The sequence below is a fragment of the Arctopsyche grandis genome, chromosome 10, assembly GCF_051622035.1.
Source record: "Arctopsyche grandis isolate Sample6627 chromosome 10, ASM5162203v2, whole genome shotgun sequence".
Taxonomy (NCBI): domain Eukaryota; kingdom Metazoa; phylum Arthropoda; class Insecta; order Trichoptera; family Hydropsychidae; genus Arctopsyche; species Arctopsyche grandis.
The window spans coordinates 7,612,304-7,630,957 of NC_135364.1; the positions used below are offsets into that span (position 1 = coordinate 7,612,304).

Below are 18,654 nucleotides of genomic sequence, written 5' to 3' on the forward strand. Positions count from 1 at the left end.
GAGTATATCTGTAGTGTTGCTGGTCAGACCTGGATATTTGTGACTCCAGGTCGATTGTTTCCTGTCAGAGTTTGCCAATTTTCTCTGATTTCATTGTTGAAACGATTCTCGATTAAAAATTGGCAAAAACTTTCCTATCTACTACGTCACCACTATTTGAGTATGATTAATGTATAATAAAATGTATGTACAATTCATAGATGTCTCGTTAATTTGTGAGTTTTCAGTGGTTTTGCGACTTATTTATTTATATATTATCTTAGCTATCAAGCTAATTTAAAAAATACATCTTAATTACTTAACTTTAAAATTTATAATTAACTTATATGTACTGTCCCTCACAGAGGTGTCTCTTCGCACCTCGCAAGAATGCATCCATGGTCTTAGCAGACCTGATGCGCTCAGGGAGGGCATTATACATGACCACACCCCTGTGAAAAACACCCCCAGCTGTCTTATTTTTTTTTACTCTACTTAAAACTAGTTTGTCCTTATTTATAGTATAAAAACTATGTTTAACTCTATTCCTTATTATATAATCATCAAAGTACTTAGGCAATAACTTATGATCCAACTTATAAACAAAAGACAATGTACTAATATTTAGACTAATTCTAATACTCATCCATCCTAATTCATTTAACATACTTCTAACACTGTTAAACCTACTCACATTTAAAATACCTCTCATAGCTTTATTCTGTATTTTTTCTAAGTCTTGGCCACGAAACAAATTAAGCACAGTGGCACAATGTATAATAAAAATGCTGTATTGTTTGTTATTGTCCAGGAAGGCGCATTGGGGTTTACCTGTAAGGCCTTCCTGGTATAAAATGTAATAAAATAAATAAATAAATTTCTTTTTGCAAAATTTTACTTTTCCTGTTGTATGATGGGAAGAGTTTTGACGAAACTGCCCCTATTGTTGCAATGCTCAGTGTTATTCTATATATAAAAAAATACTTGTTCATTTTGTGTAAAAGTGAATGTATTCGTGCATGGCCGTAAGTGTGTAGTGTTGAGTTACATTGGCGGCAGTGTTGATCGTTGAAGTGTCGGAGTGAAGTGTAGTAAAGTGCAGGCTGTAGAAGATTCGCAACATGATGCAGGCGGTGGAGGCCCCCGTTTTCGCGGAGGCCGACTCGCAGGGGCTGTCGCAGATCCAGACGCAGACGCAGACGCAGACCCAGTCGCAGCCGGGAGGGGGCGAATGGGCGAGCGGGCCGGGAGTCGTGCTCGAGAGGGCTTGGGGGCGGCTCTACCGGCAGCCGCTGGGCTCGTCTTCGCCGACGGCCGGCTCCAGCGAGGAGTCCCCACCAGCTCCAGCTCCAGCTCCAGCTCCAGCTCCAGCTCCAGCCGTCCGGCGAGCGCTCGGCTGCGGCCCGCACGCCCCCAAGTCTGCCCCCAGACCCAAAACCACCCCTCCAGAACTACACTCGGCATCTCCACCACTGCCCTACATCGGTTAGCTGTCAAAACTTTCCAACACTTCTTCTTTTCGTCTCCATGTGTGATTTTGTTTCGCGCATTTTTCTCTTGTCTATGGAACGATTCAATTGTTCCAATTCCAATCTGTACACTTTCTTTCCACATACTTATTGAGATCAGTGGCGGACGGTGGGTGTTAATACCGGGTGTGCTGTGTATGCCGTAGGGCATAGGGTATAAAATTAGCAATTAAAAAAAAATACTCGTTTTGCATTACAAAAATGTTTAATTTATTAGTTATTTATACATAAGTTCAATGCGACGTTTCTGAGACATAAACTTTTCAATCACGTCTGCATAGAATGTGTCTTTCTGTTTTAATTCCACCAATAACTTTTTTTCTATTGAAATTAAGCTAAGGCCACATAATCTATCTTGACCTTGCGTACCTCTATAGCAAGTTTTTATTCTTTTCAGCGCCGAAAAAGAACGTTCTGCTGAAGCTGTACTGCTTGGTATCGTTAATATTAATTCTCCCAGCTTAAACACCTCTTTAAAACCAGATTCGAGGTTATTTTTTGTCATGAATTGTATTAATTCATGAACAGGTTTCTCTGAAAATTCAGAGCTGGAATATAGCACAATGAGTTCGTTTTTCAATCGAATATAATCAAACAGTGATCCATAAAAATCTTTTAATTTATTAATTAAAACATTTGGAAAATTTTCTTTATATTCGTCATATTTATCATTACAAAGAAGGTGAAAATATTCTAATTTGGAAAGTGAAGAATATCTACATTCGACTTGTGCGATTATGCTATCAACTATTTTGAAATATAATTGACGAAATGAAGTTTTATCTTCTACTTCTGAATAATTTTTTAATCTTTGTGGCCTACGATCATGATCATCATTTTTTTCATTTAAATAATTATTCCATAACATTTCAAAATTATTATCCCTTTCGTATTTCAGTTGCTGCAAAACATCATTAATTTTTTTACAACAATATAAAACGTCCGAAGATTTAGATTGAAGAATGTTATACAAAACATCAGTTATTCCAAACAGTTTTGAAAAAAATTGAAGAAGTTTAATTGTTTGAAAATCCTCTAAAAAGCCTAAAAACCCTCGTGCTTTTATAACAGTATCTGTGTCCCATAATTCACAATTTTCTATAACATGTCGAAAAAAATCTGTAAATTGACTTCTGTATTGTTGTACTGTGCTACTTAAACGAGATGTAAAATTCCACCTTGTGGGTGAATACTCTTTTGGAAGATTTTGAAAAGTATGTAGACAATCCATTTAAAGTTTGAAAAAATGATTTACTTTCTTTAATATCAGAAAGACCTTGCTGCAATACTAAATTCAATACATGAGCATAACAGTGTGTAAAAAGAGCAAAAGGATAAGCATTGAGGACTTTGGATTGCAAACCATTTACGTGTCCACTCATTACACTTGCTCCATCATAAGTCTGTCCAACCAATTTGTCTTGAATTTTAAATTCTTCAACTATGTTCACCACGTGACGGAATAGACCATTAGATGTTTTATCAGCACTAACGTCTGTAAAACTAATAAACCGTTCATGTACATTGCCTTTACATACAAAACGTAAAACTGTTGAGAGCTGTGATTTTGTCATTATATCTGAAGTTTCATCGAGAATAATAGCAACAAAACTTGCTGACTCTACTTCATTTTTTATATGAACTTTAATAACATGAGCGATTGCTTCGATTATGTCATTTTGTATACTTGGAGAAGTACCACGAAAGGTAGTAGCAGTATTTAAATGAGTATCTAAAACAGAATCATATTCTCGAAGAGCATTTAGATATTCAATGTAATTGCCTTTGTTTACGGAATTACATGACTCGTCGTGACCTCGCAGGGACAGTTCTTGTTTTCCTAGATAGATTATTGCGTTAATAATTCGTTTTAAAACATCTCTATTTTTATTTACTTGTTCATTATGTCGACTTATTTCGGCTTTACGTTGACTGTCAATTAATACGTCGATTCGTTTGCCAAACATTTGTATGGAAAGAAATGATTGAACGTGTGCCTGCGATCCTTCGTGTTTCTTCAGTGCTGCTGTCAAATGGTTGAGATCAGCAAATCCTTCTTTGTTCCACACATTAATATCTTTGGAGAACAATAAACATGGCCAGCAGAAAAGTTTGGATCGAATTTCACAGCCTGTAATCCATTCGAATTTTTTATAATTTGAAACGCAAAAATGTCTAGTGTAAACTTTTGTTTTTTCTTTATGCAAACTGGATAAATTTGGAAGAGACGGACACGGTTTCCCATCTTTAATTATTTTTAATTTTATCTCAAAACTTCTATTTGAAAACGGAATAGTTAAAATGTCTTGAACACTGTTAGCCATTATTAGTTATTAGAGGTATGACTGAGATACGAATGACCATAAAAATACGAATGTGCGAAAAAGTACGAGACCACGTGTCGCATCGCATTCGGTCAATTGCCGAGTGGTGCGGTGCGGTGCGGTGCGCGGTGCTCTGAAGTCGTAGCACACCGTACGTCTTAATATCGCGAACAAACCTATACAAGCGAATATCCGCCTGCACACTCCAACCAAACCCACCAATTTGCTGCACGGCATAGGTATTCTCTCGTCGCGGCGCACAAACTACATACACACATCACACAACACGCTGCAGACTGCACACCACACCATACACCACACCATACATTTAGCGCACGCGGTAAATACACCATACACATCAATGCCTGTTTATACAACAACACATTATTTTGTATTAAAATACTACTTTATGTGGTCTTTGGTTTTCACGGGTGTGCGCCGCACACCTAGCACACACCCAATATACGCCACTGATTGAGATCCTAATCGAATGCAATTTCCACTTTCAAACGTGACCTATTGTAATTTATGTAATCCTCGATTATGATTTCAGAATTGATCACTCCCCAGTTTAAATTTGGAAGGGCTCGCACTTGTGACTTCAGCATCGGAAAGGAACATACTACGGAGGAACTTTTGAAAAACATTAGCAAAGAACATTTTTTTATATCGAGAGATACTAGGTATGTTTATTATACGTAAAGTAATAAAATAACTGATAAATCTATGTACATACATGATAACAATAGATGAAGTTTTGTGATCACGCGAAAATTCGAACTCCGAGTTTTGACTGATTCGTACTCGGAATCACTGCTCACATTTTCATGATCTAAAAAAAAATGTATGTGCGTATTTTTTGTGGATTTTTTGAACACCGCTAGTGCTATTGAACTGAAACTTAGTATTAGTTACTGAAATTCTTACCAATATGCTGTAAATTTTTTTCAAATTTTTAAGTTAACCGGAAATGGTACCTCCCCTTATAGGTATCCTCTTTTTTAAGTTTTTTAATTTAATTATGGATGTGGCTATTTGCAGGTACTATATCTGCGAATTATTGGCTATTTGCAGGTACTGTATCTACTTTATAGTACCTGCAAATAGCCTCAACATTTAATTATATCCCAAACCGCTAACCGAATCAGACTGAAGTTTTTTGCATGTGATAGAAATTATAAATTTTATACTTGTATATTTTAAAAATATTTTTACCTTAACCGGAAGTAGTACTTTTACTGTAGAGAATCGAGGTTTTTTATGTTTTTCTCACAAACCTTTTGGTTTATTGGACTGAAATTTCATATCTAAAAGTTTAAGCTTAATACCAAGTTATGTATAAAATTTGGTAAACATCGGTCGACCGGAAGTGGCAGTTTAGTCTTGTTCGATTTGTCTTCCACTATTTTTTTCGACACCTTGAACACGTGTGCTCTTCACGAATTCTTGTATCAATGTGATGAAAATTAAAACAAATCACTAAATTTAATAAACCGAAAGTGGAATTTTTTCGTCTATGAAAGTCAAAAATGTTGTGACCACACCATTTTTTCCACACCCCTGAACGTATGAAGCTGAAGATTTATATTTGTATTCTTTATGTACTAACTAAAAGTTGATACGGTTTTTGAAAACAATATTTCATTGTTTTATTTTCACCTTTTACAATATTTGACAACCTTAACTACAATTTTTGGAAGTAGAACTTTTGTCTTGTGTAAGATTCCTTTCATTTGCGCTCAATTTGTTTCCAACATGCTCTCATAACCTGGATGTGTGAACGTGTATGTATGTTTCATTATCGAATTTTGTTTTTTATTCTTCTTCCATTCCTCAAATACATAGATAAAGTCATGGGTTGGTCACATCCGAATTTTTTTTTACAGTGAAGGTCATTGCCCGACAATACTAGAGGACCTTTCATACAATGGCACATTCGTAAACGGACAAAAAGTCGGAAAAGGAAATAAAAGGGTATTAGAAAACGAAGACCGAATTGCAATTACGTTGCCTCACAAAATAGGTTAATACTCTTTTATTCTATTAAATTTTCTAATTTAAATAAATTTATCAAATTGTCTATTTATGCTTTTTAGTATTCATTTTCATGGACCTGTTCACAAATGAACAAGATCAAGTTCCTACTGAAATATCTGAAAAATATTACGTATCGAAAACACTCGGAATCGGAGCTTGCGGCGTCGTTAAACTCGTCTACAATAAAGTATATAAAATTATACACTTCGTAGCCTGTCCGCTCTAGAATTCAGTCGATCGTTTGCCAGCAGGTTTAAAACATTAGATCGATTGCTAGAAAGTAATTATTTATGTAGTACTAGTTTGACATATGTTTTTAAACCTGCTCGCAAACGATCGATTAAACTCTAGAGCAGATCCTTCGTCGCTTGTTTGTATCGTTATTTTATTCAACGCTGAAATTTTCAGATGACGTGTGATAAATTCGCAATGAAGATAGTGACGAAAAAACAACTGGTAAACGGCCAAAAACATGCGCTGAACGATCCGAAGAAAATTATGAACGAAGTCAACATTTTGAAGACCTTAAAACATGTAATAGGACACGACATGGAGCCAATTGAATACGATGTGCAATATTTTATAATTATTGTGTTGTTTTTTTTGTAGCCCTTCATTGTAGAGACTGAAGAAGTCATTGATTCGGCCGAAGCCGTGTTCATAATTTTAGAACTGATGGAAGGAGGAGAGTTGTTCGATCACATTTCGCGCATCGGCCGATTGCCTGAACGATCCGCAAAGACAGTATTCCGACAGATGGTCCTGGCCGTCGAGTATCTTCACGATAACGGCATCACCCATAGAGATTTAAAGGTATGCTTTATTTGGGTTTTTCCTATATCTATGTACATAGTAACAATAGTTGGAAGTTTTGTGATCATGTGAAAATTTGAACTCAGAATCAGTTCAGATTTTGACTGATTCGAACTCAGAATCGATCACTGATCACGTTTCCATGATCTAGTATAAATGAGTGTGTGTCAGTGTATTCTGGGGATTTTTTGAACACCATTTGTCCTGTCGGACTGAAACTTAGTATCGGTTACTGAAATTCTTATCAATACAACATTACATTTTTTAAAATTTTAAGTTGACCGGAAATGGTACCTCCCCTTATAAGTGTCTTTTTTTTAAGTTTTTGAATTTAATTATCTCCCTAACCGCTGATCGAATAGGACTAAAATTTTTTGTAATAGAAATTATAAATTTTATACCAGAAATTTTTTTTTTAATATTTTTTCCTAACCTGGAAGTAGTACTTTTACTCTAGAGAATCGAGGTTTTTTTATGTTTTTCTCAGAAACTTTAAAGTTTATTGAACTAAAGTTTCATATCTAGAAATTTAAGCTTAATAACAAGTTATGTTTAAAATTTGGTAAGCATCCGTCAACCGGAAGTGGCAGCTTACTCTTCAATTTTTCTTCCACTATTTTTTTCGCCCTCTTTAACATGTGTGCTCTTCACAAAGAAGTTCCAAGTATAATTCTTGTATCAATGTGATGAAAATAAAAAAAAATCGCTAAATTTAATGGTTCAGTGATTATTGGTCACAAAGCGCCCGCCCAAAACTCACTAAAATCTCTATGACAGAACATCTGGCAGCCGAAAAGTCCATCATACTAACCAGAACATGAGTGCCAAATATTCAGTATTCGCAATTTTCATGACAAAAATTGTCTTTTGGGCGATCGCAATTTGACTAATAATCCAATTACCAAATTTAATAAACCGGAAGTGGGATTTTTTCCTCTTAGAACAGTCAAAATTGTTGTGACCGCGGTTCTTTCCACACCCTTGAACGTATGCTGAAAATTTATATTTCTATTCTTTATGTACTAACTTAGAGCTGATAAGGTTTTGGACAGATTTCGTAAAACAGAATTAATCATATAATTTTTTTTAAACAATATTTCATTATTTTATTTTGACCGTTTAAATTAATTTTATTTTCTTGATATTTAGTGTGTATAATAATTATAGTGATTTTAAGTAATAAAAAAAATTCGAACAAAATCTGACAACTGGAAGTAGAACTTTTGTCTTATGTAAGTTTCCTTACATTTGCGCTGAATTTGTATCGAAAATGCTCACATAACCGTACGTTTAATTATCGAATTTTGTTTTGTGACCTTTTTATATACCTCAAATACATTGATACAGTTATGGGTTGGTCACATCTAAATTTTTTTTATTGATTTTTGTTATTGAATCTAATTTTGTTATACTTTCAGCCTGAAAATGTACTGTTAGGAAATAATGAACTCGGTCAAACGCTCGTTAAGTTGACTGATTTCGGTTTAAGTAAATTCGTCAACGAAGAGAGTTTCATGAGAACAATGTGTGGTACTCCATTGTACGTTGCTCCAGAAGTACTCTTGGCCGAAGGAAAAAAGAGTTACAGCTCGCAAGTAGACGTTTGGAGTCTTGGCGTTATACTTTTTATATGGTTAATATTATAGTGTTATCATTATTTTATTTATTTACTTTTTCAAGAATGTTTAAATTGAATCACAAAACATTTTAGCTTAGCTGGATATCTTCCGTTTTCTCATGAATACAAAGATCTTTCTCTGAGGGATCAAATAATCTGCGGCAGGTTTAATTACTCCCGCAAACACTGGGATGGAATCAGCACAGCTGCCAAGACGCTAGTGACGAAGTTATTAACGGTCAATCCTCAAAAACGGATTTCGATCGACGGAATTCTTGCAGATCCGTGGATGCAAGTATGTAATCGTTGTTAATAGTTGGCATAAAATATAAAATATGGAATGATTTCGATTTTATCTGTACACAGGATGAACTAGTCATAAAGAAAGTCGATGAATTGATTCCTATGATTGCCGTCGATAAGAATATAAGAGTGCTCAGCCAGTCCATCGGTAATTCGAAGAGTCCATCGATGAAACGTCAATTGTCGGAAATGCAAAGACTGAACGATCCCCTGCCGAAGCGAAGAAAGGTGATCAGCGAAAGCGGTGATACGACGATAGTAGCTCCGGGTATATCTAGCGAGGACACCGATGAAGAGACATCGACGATGAGTTTACCAAATTAATGCAACAATCTCAAACGCAACCGTGCGTGACTACTTTCTAAGCATTGTGATATTAATAATCCAGTAAATTGTAAGTTTGACTATAAGAATATATGTAACTATATGAACAATCCTATTATTGTATAGTGAAAGAAATATTGTGTTAAATTTGACTACTTATATTGAATATGTGATAGGTGTGTGAAAAGCCATGAGGAAATAATACACTTCCCAAGACGGCATCTTTATGTTTGTTTGTTAGATTTTTGACAATGTAGTACAAAGTGTGCTAAAGTTTATGCTTGTCTATGATAGTTCACGTTGATGCGTGATTTATTTTACTACTCTTAACGATGATTAGTTATATAAGGAAATCCCAAGTGCCATTTTATTGTTATTCTATGTCGTTGTATCGTGTATGTTATTCTTATTGTGATATTTGTATTATATAGCAATTTTGTCGAACAAAAATTTTATTTACGTTGAATTTTGTTTTTTTGTTGACGTAATCATTGTCAAGAAATCTATTGGCTTTTTTTTGCATCCAAATTAAATCATCATCAATGGTTTAATCTAATGGCAAGTCTTTGACCAATTTAAGTGATCTTAAATGTACTTAATTCTAGTTAATTATGAAATGTTACCCCGTCTTAAATCAGGACATAGTAATTTAAGAGCTTTTACTCCCGTCTTAAATATATTCACTTTAGCTTGATGATTATGATTTGATAAAATTGACAGATGCTGGGTCAGCCTGTCTGTCCCTTTGTGATCGATATAAATGTCGTTTTGTTTAGATTGATTTTAAAAGTTTTATGTTGTATCTACCTCATTAATGTATGAAGGAAAATGTGTGAAAGTAAATTTTCAATTTAATAGATCTTATCGTTATCAATAATCATAGATATTTGAATTTTTATTTTTACATAATGATTAAAATTAAAATATTTTTGTACCTTTTTATGTAGTGGTAATACAATAAATAAAATTTATGTGAAAAATATACTTTTATTCAATTAAAAATGACAAAAATTAAACATATTTACAAAACTAAAAAAAAAAAAAAACCAAACCAATATACGCATTACATAATATATAATTTTCCTAATAACCTGTTTCATATATAAATTTTTTGTTGTCATCTGAAGGAAACAGAAAAGGCAATGTGGTTTTGGTGTGAATAGGAACTAAGATTTAGAATTCAGCGTTACAAAATTTTTGATTGCATAAAATTTAAAAAAAAAAAGAGACAATAGTAATAAGCAACCGTGGCTTCAAAAACGAATTAAATTTATATCAATTCACAATTCACAGTCCAACAAATATTCCACCATTGCGCTATGCCAAGCAGTGACGTAACAAGAGGTATTGACGCCCCGGGCGCAGTTTTCAATGGGCTACAAAGGCAAAATATCAAATAGTCATATTTTATACAACTCAATTTCATTTGGAGAAGTACAATGTAAGCAATATTACTAAAAAAAACATTCCATTTTATGTACTTTGTAATCCGTCTGTCAAAAATGGAGTATTTCTAGGCTTTTTATTGAAAGCCTAGACGTATGTGTCGTCAGATTCAGTAGCGGCTCGTGAGAATTCATAGTAGCTCGTTAACCAAATCGGTGACCGAATGAAAACAAAAATAGCATGCATATGTACTATCCTAGGACCCCCGCAGTCCATGTGGACGACAAAAATAGCATAAATATGTACTGGGAGGGCTGCAGCCCATATGGACTGGTCAAACTTAAACTGGAACATGAAAAGGGTAACTGCATTTAGACAAAAAAAAAAAAATGCCCCGGGCGTCACTTACCCTTGCTACGCCACCGATGCCAAGTCTAGTTAAATAATATAAAATAAATTAGATAATTACAAACTTATATCAAATCAGTCAAAGATTACCTACACATTATAAATCAAAACATTTTAATGAAATTTCAACAAGTCATTATACATACAATATAACATACGTATTTAAATATTATAATTTGCATTGAAAAAGGAACTATAAATTATCTCAATCAAATTAGTGCATCTTATGAAGTCTTTCAAATCAACTTATATTATTATAAATAAAACAAAATATATTTTGAAAAACTTTGAAATACGCTAAATCGTACTTTAAGAATGCGTAGATAAATTCATACAAGTTTCAAAGCACGTTTGATTACAGCTAGATAAAACTATGTATAACAATGGTCTCTCGGTCGTGCCTCGTGCAATTTTGGTTAGCTTTAACTATTAAATACAATATGGTTATATATATATATATATATATATATATATATATATATATATATATATATATATATATATATATATATATATATATATATATATATATATGTATATAGCAAACATTCCACGTCAACACTTTAAATCAATGATATTACTTGAGATCACATAGTGATCAAATTTTTACATGCCACATCAATTTTGACGGACGTCGATATCGGATGTCGGCTCAGTCGTTCCACATTCGCACTGTCGCTGATTTGACAAGCAAATTATACACCAAACTGAATAGACGGCAGTTCTGTACGCTCTACACACACTCATGATGAACGTTTCAAATCATCGATGAGATACAAACGGAATTTCAATACTTTTATAAATGATTTCACAGCTCGTCAAGTCTCGATTTTTCCCGACGGTTTTTGTATCACATCGATAAGATAAAGGAATATTTAAATATAAAGTGTGTTTCATAATGTGACAATTAGTTGAATAAATTTTACAATCAATACTGCAAATATTATTTACAAAAATTACGCACTTATAGAATTTGTTAAAATGTTCTCTAGCACACTATAACAAGTTTATAAACACTATTTTCACTCTATGTATAATAGTTTCAATATTGAATTATCACTATAAAAAAAAAAGAAAATACGATTCGAATTAGTTTTTAAAGTTCAATCTTCAATAATAACTTCACACTATTATTAAAGAAAAAATTTCGCTATTGTATTCAATATAATTTGATCATGTCTCTATTTGATGTGCAAAACGGTGAGTCGGTTGGCTTTCAGAGTTTTCTGCAACAAAATATAAATATAAGATTATAAATTAAAAAAAAATACATACTTCACTATAATAGAGTTGTTCTACAAATATTATACTATTTACACCTGCTTTTAGTCAAAAACGTATGTTATAGCCCAAGTGTACAGTTCGTTCGTTCATGAACATACTAGTTTATTCATACACGAACCAATCTGACCAGTTATAGTGTACACAAAAGAACAATGTGGTTTGTTCATGCACAAACTATTGATATAAGTTGTATACTCAATCATTGGTCCCATCCTCTAGGTACATATGTATGCTTATCCTGGATTGCAATAATTAAAAATTGGCGGAAACAGCAATTTAAGTGGAGGAATTGTATCTGCATTGCACCAGCTGCATACGTAGACGAGTGACCTCCAGACACACGACCAGGAGGAACCCAATTGTAGGCAGGGTAGGTATTATATGGGGGTAGGGCGAGTGAGACGACTGTGTTGGTAATGCACAACTATTTATTTCGACAGCCGGGAAGGAAGCGATTGCTTGCCAACTGATGGTTATACGGCCAGTACCTCGGGGTTGCCACATCATGTTGACCGTGTCCCAGCTAATAGAAACGTGTGTTTGGAAGAGGATCTTTTATTGCTCAGTTAATACGGGTGTGTTTGTATGTACGGCGAAGGAGGTAGATCCTCGGCTTTGGAGGAATGAGCAGGCTGATCTCTTGAAGCTCACTGTCATATGGGGATGATGCGCTGGTTTATATACTAGTTGATTATGCAACGCGTAGCTTGGCTGGTGAGATCATATTCTGGAAGATTCCTACGGGGTCGAGGCTATCGTTTATGTGGCTGTGCCTGAAGGTTTGGTTTCCGTGTACTCATGATTGCGTATCTGGAGCGAGTTGATGGTGTCTTTTCCCAAGTTTGAACGAAGGTATTTCGGCCGGGGTTGACTTAACGTGTTCGTACAGGACGCGATCATGTAATTGTAGAGCTCGAGTTTGATGAGGAAATAGTTGAGATCATTGACCACGGTTCTGCATCTGCATCTGCACATGGCCGCGTATCGAACTAAAGTACATAAACTAGCACACCAGCCCCAGACGCCAGAGTCAGCCTCCGGAGTTCAGCCAGCCCACTTATCCGAAATCGAGCAACTAGCTCCTTCGCCATACAAAATAAAAACTTGTATTCTGAATCAATAAAGAAACTTCTTTCAAACACAAACGCGTTTCTATAGGCCGGGACACTGGTCAACACAACTTCCCTGCCTAAAAAGGCAACATCGTAATGTGGTTTCCATAAAATTTCCTTTTTAAATACTCAATGTCTCAAAAGTTTCATGCGACACCTGGTGTGTCTATTTGAAGATAAATTTTGACTGTTAGCACTTAAACTAAAACCAATAGCTTGGGTATGAACAAACTAGTATGTTCATGAACGAACCGGAGTGAACACTTGGACTGTAACATGTACTTATAGACTTCAAATCATCAGCTAATTGTGAAGTTACTATGCATTACTAATTATCAATATGTAGTTTTAATTAAAAAAAATACAATTTAAAGATCACCATACATAACGACTAGATAGATATAATAAATAGAGATCAACTTAAATGAAAACTGTTAAATATTATATGTATTGAAATATTTTTAAATCAATAGTATTGTATAGGAAATAGGATCGCCTTGTATTGTATAGGAAAAGATGATACACTTACATAAAAATTCAAACAATCATTCAATGAGTTAACACGACACAAAGAGTATTTATTAAACAATTTTCGTATAGGCTGAAAAGAGAAAAAAAAAATAAAAAAAATAGACAACAAATTAAAATAAATAAAATTTTCCCCCCATTTGGTTACAAGCCATGCGCGTTCAATGAAACTTAGCTACGATTAATGTTATGGTGATCTTTTCGATAGAAATAATACAAAACTTTTCGTTTACCTGTGATGAATTTTTCCACTTTCATTTTATCGTTGACAACATAAATGGCCGTCAACAGGAAGAATATTCCACCGAGAACTTCAATGAAAGACGTCGTGAAAAGCGCGTATTGCAGTGATTTAAACTGGATGAGATCGCTCTCGCCCGACGGTATCACCGTCACGTTTTTAACAGGATCGTAGATGTGATGGGTCGTCGGTAACGTTGCCGCTGCCATCTTCAAAGCTTCCGATATCTGACGAAAAACCATCGATTTATTCTCATGCTATCATATTATAGAACGTCTCAATCCCATATGTAAACAGAAACTTACGACTCCGACTAAATAAGGGCTGCCTGCATCACCAAACATATGCGATATCAATATTTGAAAAGCTTCCGCTGTCGATCGTCTCGTCGGTATTACGACATACTAAAACATCAAATATGCTATTTTATACTGTTATGATTAAATCTCAATTTTATAATATGAATATTTTTAACTCCATGCACCATAAAAATACATACAATGAAAAATACAGGACACAACGCTTTAACTCTAGTTTTTAAACATTTTATAATTAAATAATTTGAATATTGCTGATAATATTTAATACACTCTTTGCTGTGTAATGTAAATGTTTTTCAATTGTTTTGATTTTATTAGTTATTTTTGAAAACAATCATAGATGTCACTAATAAATTTCAATGCAAACAAATGAACAAAATTTTGAAATTATTCTTCAAACGAGATACGAGAGAATTACTAGTGGTTTGAAACTTTACTATATATATATATTCTTTTTATTTTCATATTATAATCTTTCCAAATGTTGATTTATAATTCAATTTTAGGTTGCAATGAGTGTAAAAATATTGAGGAAAAAAAAAACTAAATACGATGTGATGATTAAAAAAATGTAGAATAAAAATGATAGATATGATCATGACTTTTTTATAATACAGTGAAATTACAATAAGCTTCACTCTGTATGTTATTTTTTTTCATATTTTATACAAGTGAATATACAAAAGAAATTTAAATCAATAAGCACACAAAAAAGATGATCTTTATACCTATTTTTAAATGAATTTCAATGAATTTTAAAGGAATCTCACTGCATTAAGTCATATATAGTAACATCACCACAAATGAAAGCATATTAAAAAGCCTAAACCGAGACGCACTTCCACCGTCGAATCATTGGTAAAAGTGCTCTCAAGCCATGATTAGTGAGTGCGGAATTGTTTAGCGTGCAAATTAATCAGTAAAAGCCGAGTGTAACAAATACATATATATATTCCTGACACATTCTTACCAATAGAATATCGGCTACGATCGCCCAATTCAAATTTAGAGCTAGTTCACCGAAGAACATTAACACGAACGGAGACACCGAGTAATTTTCAATCAGCCACAACGACAATCCCAACAGCGGTGCACTTGTCAGCAAGCCAATGCCGCAGATTATAGGATGAGCTTGGGGAAACTTTTTGATAGCAATTTCTCCGATGAAAACGCCCAGTGGCACTCCGATTAATCCCGACATCATGGTAATGATTCCAAAATTGAACGAAACACTACATGTCAAAACAATAAAATTTACCACTAATTAATTTACAGAAGCCAAATTAAGAGTAATAAACAAAACAGATTTATAATTATTAAAAAATAAATTTTGCTGTATCAAATTCAATACTTTCAATTGTACTAACGATAATGTAAGATGTGAAGTGGAAGAATAAAATAAAAACATCATCATATATACAATATTAATATGCAGTTTATACCCCCCAAAGCATATAAAAATAAATTATAAATTAAATCCATTGCAGATTTTAAATCACTTTTAATGAAGTGCTTTATATTCCTTGCTCAATTAATTTTGTTTTCTAAACATCTTCATACATATGTATGATTCAAAAATTCATAATCACACATTAATGTATAATATTGCATAATAATTAAGTTTTTAATACAAAAAAATTTAAAAAACTAATATTAATTTTGAAATTAGTATGCAATGATGAACTTCCCAAAAAATTATTCCACTTATTATATATATAAACTCTCAAGTGTAATTTGCACACATATAGTAAAATGAAAATATTCAAAAACAAATATTGTATGATTGAAAACGAAAAGATAAAAATAATAACATGAAACACTGTGATACTAACTACTACATACATACATACATGAAGAAAAATGTTTTAATTTCATGAGATGTAAAAAATGTGACATGCGGTTACGTATGAACTATTCGATGAGAATAGCGACATATTAAAATCATGGCATGCTCATAATAAACCATCCAAATGGAAATCAAATAGTAATCTCTCTCGTATCCACGCTCGAATGATAAGATATTATAAATGCTAATAATCCAAAAACAACATAAATACATATAATATATAAATATACATGTGACTTTTCTTTTCGCATTTATTTATTTATATTATATATATAGATGTTATTCGTTTCCGATTAATTTGGTGAGCTCACCAGTAACATGTCAGCAACTAGTGACCACGTGAGGTTCAGAAACACTTCGCCAAAGAAAACGAAGGTGTAACACCATGCGGCATGATTGGATGCCGTGATGAATGCCATGTAAACGATAGGAGCTGACGTTATAAGGCCAAAGCCGCATATTAGTGGGTCACAATCTGCATACCGTGGCCTCAGCCTCTGTGCTATAGCGGATCCCATAGGAACACCGATAAGACCAGAGACCATGGCGACGATTCCAAACTTGAAAGAAACACTAACAGGAAAACATTCACTACTGTTAAACATCATAAGTAAAAAAAAAAAAACACGAAATTTAAATATTTTACGAAAAATCTCAAACATTTGCAAGGACTGGTACTATGTATATGCATGTGAACAGGGCCGGCTCTTAGCTTTATCCAAAAAAAACTGAAATTTCCTGAAGAAACAAAGGCTCGTCATACTACATACAACAATCGTCAGTTGATGCTTCAGCGAGATGAATTGATTTCAAGCTGTTTGTTAATATACATGTAACAGAGCCATAATGTTTTGATGCCAAAACACACTTACACAACACAAAAATATGCATGAGGAATATGATTTTATCAGACCGGAGTCCCGGCTAGCCGGCCCCGTTGCGCGAAAACCTAATTACTTTTCACACAAACACTTTCTACAATGCCAATTTTGAACAACCGGAGAGCATATTGAAATAATTGCACGAAATTCTTCGTCGATAACTTACTCGTTCAGTGTGACAGCATTGCTACCACCGTTTTGCAAACGCATGCCGAGATAAATAAACCGTGGTCCCCACCAAGCCAAAGCTCCGGCTACGAAAGCAACACATGTGAAACCGGCCGTTGATAGCATAAACGATGGACTGAAACAGAAAAATATAATCAAATTAAATATTGCACAAATTCGAAAAGAGTCTAATAAGCAGTGTAACGGAACATATTATGTGATACAACTGTAAAAAAATCACATTGAAGTAGAAGTAAATTATTTATATGAAATTATTAACACTATCTGATCAACGAAAAAAGAGTACATGTTCGAAAAATGAATACAGTTATGTTTTAAAAAAATGTGTTGATCCAAGTGTCTTACCGATGATGACATGTGGATACAAACTATTAACATTGAATGCAAAAATTCTGCTTTAACATTCAATGGAATGCAAATAATAAGCATGGATTTTCAAATTTGTATATATAGTGAATTGAAAAAGGAACACTCAGAATTTAAATAAATAAATTTCATTTAATACATACAATGGATTGGGAACAATTTGAACATCCATTTTATAAAATAAATGAGCATTTAAAATAAATTTCTGTACATTACAAAAAAATTGTGTGCATTTTCTAAATGACGGATACATATTGCATTAGAAACGTTGCTTTGATCATTGAAAAAAATATTTGCCACTTAAAAAGCGGATGAAATGTGTATTAAAATGACAGATGAACTGTATCGGTAACGTCGGGAATACCAAAATACGAACAGACAACGACCAACGCTTCTCTCTACTGCATTCCTTCTTTTTTCGAACGATCATTTCATATTTTTTGATGGTCACCAAAATATTTTAATCGATGCACAATACGAGATTGTTTAATGCACCGAAAATAATGCAAATTTTTAATGCACAAACATTTTTTTTAAGATACAAAGTATTTTTCTCAATGTACAGTTAAATCGCACCCCAATAGATATATAAATTTTTGAAATCATATTAAATTAGTGGGTAGGATTGTGTTTCCGATTTGATAAGGAGCCGTTTCAATATAAAAATCAGATAAATTGGCATACTCTGTTGGGAAACGATCGACTTGGAGTCAAAAATATCCAAGTCTGACCAGCAGCACTACAGATAATACTCGGAATAAATTCTTTTCAATCGAGATCAACCCAGAGATCGAACCCGGCTACCTCTGAGTGGTTAGCATTTACGCAACCACCGATCTATTAAGTGCTAAAATTATTTAAAGCAATTAATCTGGGTGAGGTACATTCTATGGATGAGCAAAAGATTAAAACCAAAAGGAAAAAGTTAAGTGGATCAGACTTGAAGGACTTGGAAAGTTTAATGAAGGAGGAATTGATAATAATAGCCGAACAAGCTTTAATAAAACGTAAACACACAGAACTAGTTAAAAATCCTAAGCTAAATGAACACAAAAGGAACTTAAATATAATCTAACAGTGTGTAAAAGAAATAAAAAAAAAAATGTAAGGAATGCTTTTATACCAGAGACTAATAAAAGTTCATAAATACGATAACAATAACTCAC

At 33.6% G+C, this 18,654-nt stretch overlaps 2 protein-coding genes across 5 annotated transcripts in view; one reads left to right on the forward strand and one right to left on the reverse strand.

Moving 5' to 3' along the window:
* The first annotated feature begins 1,014 nt into the window (after nucleotides 1-1,014).
* LOC143918038 (ovarian-specific serine/threonine-protein kinase Lok-like) lies at nucleotides 1,015-9,902 on the forward strand. Its single transcript, XM_077439699.1, has 9 exons — nucleotides 1,015-1,464; nucleotides 4,386-4,515; nucleotides 5,719-5,855; nucleotides 5,929-6,056; nucleotides 6,278-6,403; nucleotides 6,479-6,682; nucleotides 8,101-8,315; nucleotides 8,394-8,595; nucleotides 8,667-9,902. Exons 1-9 carry the CDS (start codon nucleotides 1,101-1,103, stop codon nucleotides 8,925-8,927), a joined length of 1,767 nt encoding a protein of 588 aa, XP_077295825.1. The 5' UTR covers nucleotides 1,015-1,100; the 3' UTR covers nucleotides 8,928-9,902.
* Nucleotides 9,903-11,248: 1,346 nt separating this feature from the next.
* Nucleotides 11,249-18,654, reverse strand: part of spin (lysolipid transporter protein spinster) — a 32,439-nt gene continuing 25,033 nt past the window's right edge. Inside the window, exons 5-10 of one of the 4 annotated variants that reach the window (XR_013261094.1) lie at nucleotides 17,100-17,237; nucleotides 16,364-16,625; nucleotides 14,192-14,290; nucleotides 13,879-14,113; nucleotides 13,647-13,718; nucleotides 11,249-11,947 (exon numbers count right to left, since the gene is read on the reverse strand). Coding sequence is in view for 3 of the 4 variants with exons in the window: in XM_077439701.1 (XP_077295827.1) it covers nucleotides 11,895-11,947; nucleotides 13,879-14,113; nucleotides 14,192-14,290; nucleotides 15,177-15,438; nucleotides 17,100-17,237 (787 nt within the window). In the remaining variant the exon portion in view is untranslated. Of the gene's footprint in view, nucleotides 11,948-13,646; nucleotides 13,719-13,878; nucleotides 14,114-14,191; nucleotides 14,291-15,176; nucleotides 15,439-16,363; nucleotides 16,626-17,099; nucleotides 17,238-18,654 lie in introns of those variants that run through there. The other 3 variants (XM_077439701.1, XM_077439700.1, XM_077439702.1) reach the window with 3 other exon arrangements.

What these genes read in the sequence shown, in the direction of transcription:
- LOC143918038 (XM_077439699.1), top strand. Translation starts at nt 1,101, where the DNA reads ATGATGCAGGCGGTGGAGGCCCCCGTTTTCGCGGAGGCCGACTCGCAG. An exon ending in TTAAACTCGTCTACAATAAA is followed by an intron (nt 6,057 to 6,277) that starts GTATATAAAATT and finishes TGAAATTTTCAG; the next exon opens with ATGACGTGTGATAAATTCGC. An exon ending in GGCGTTATACTTTTTATATG is followed by an intron (nt 8,316 to 8,393) that starts GTTAATATTATA and finishes AAAACATTTTAG; the next exon opens with CTTAGCTGGATATCTTCCGT.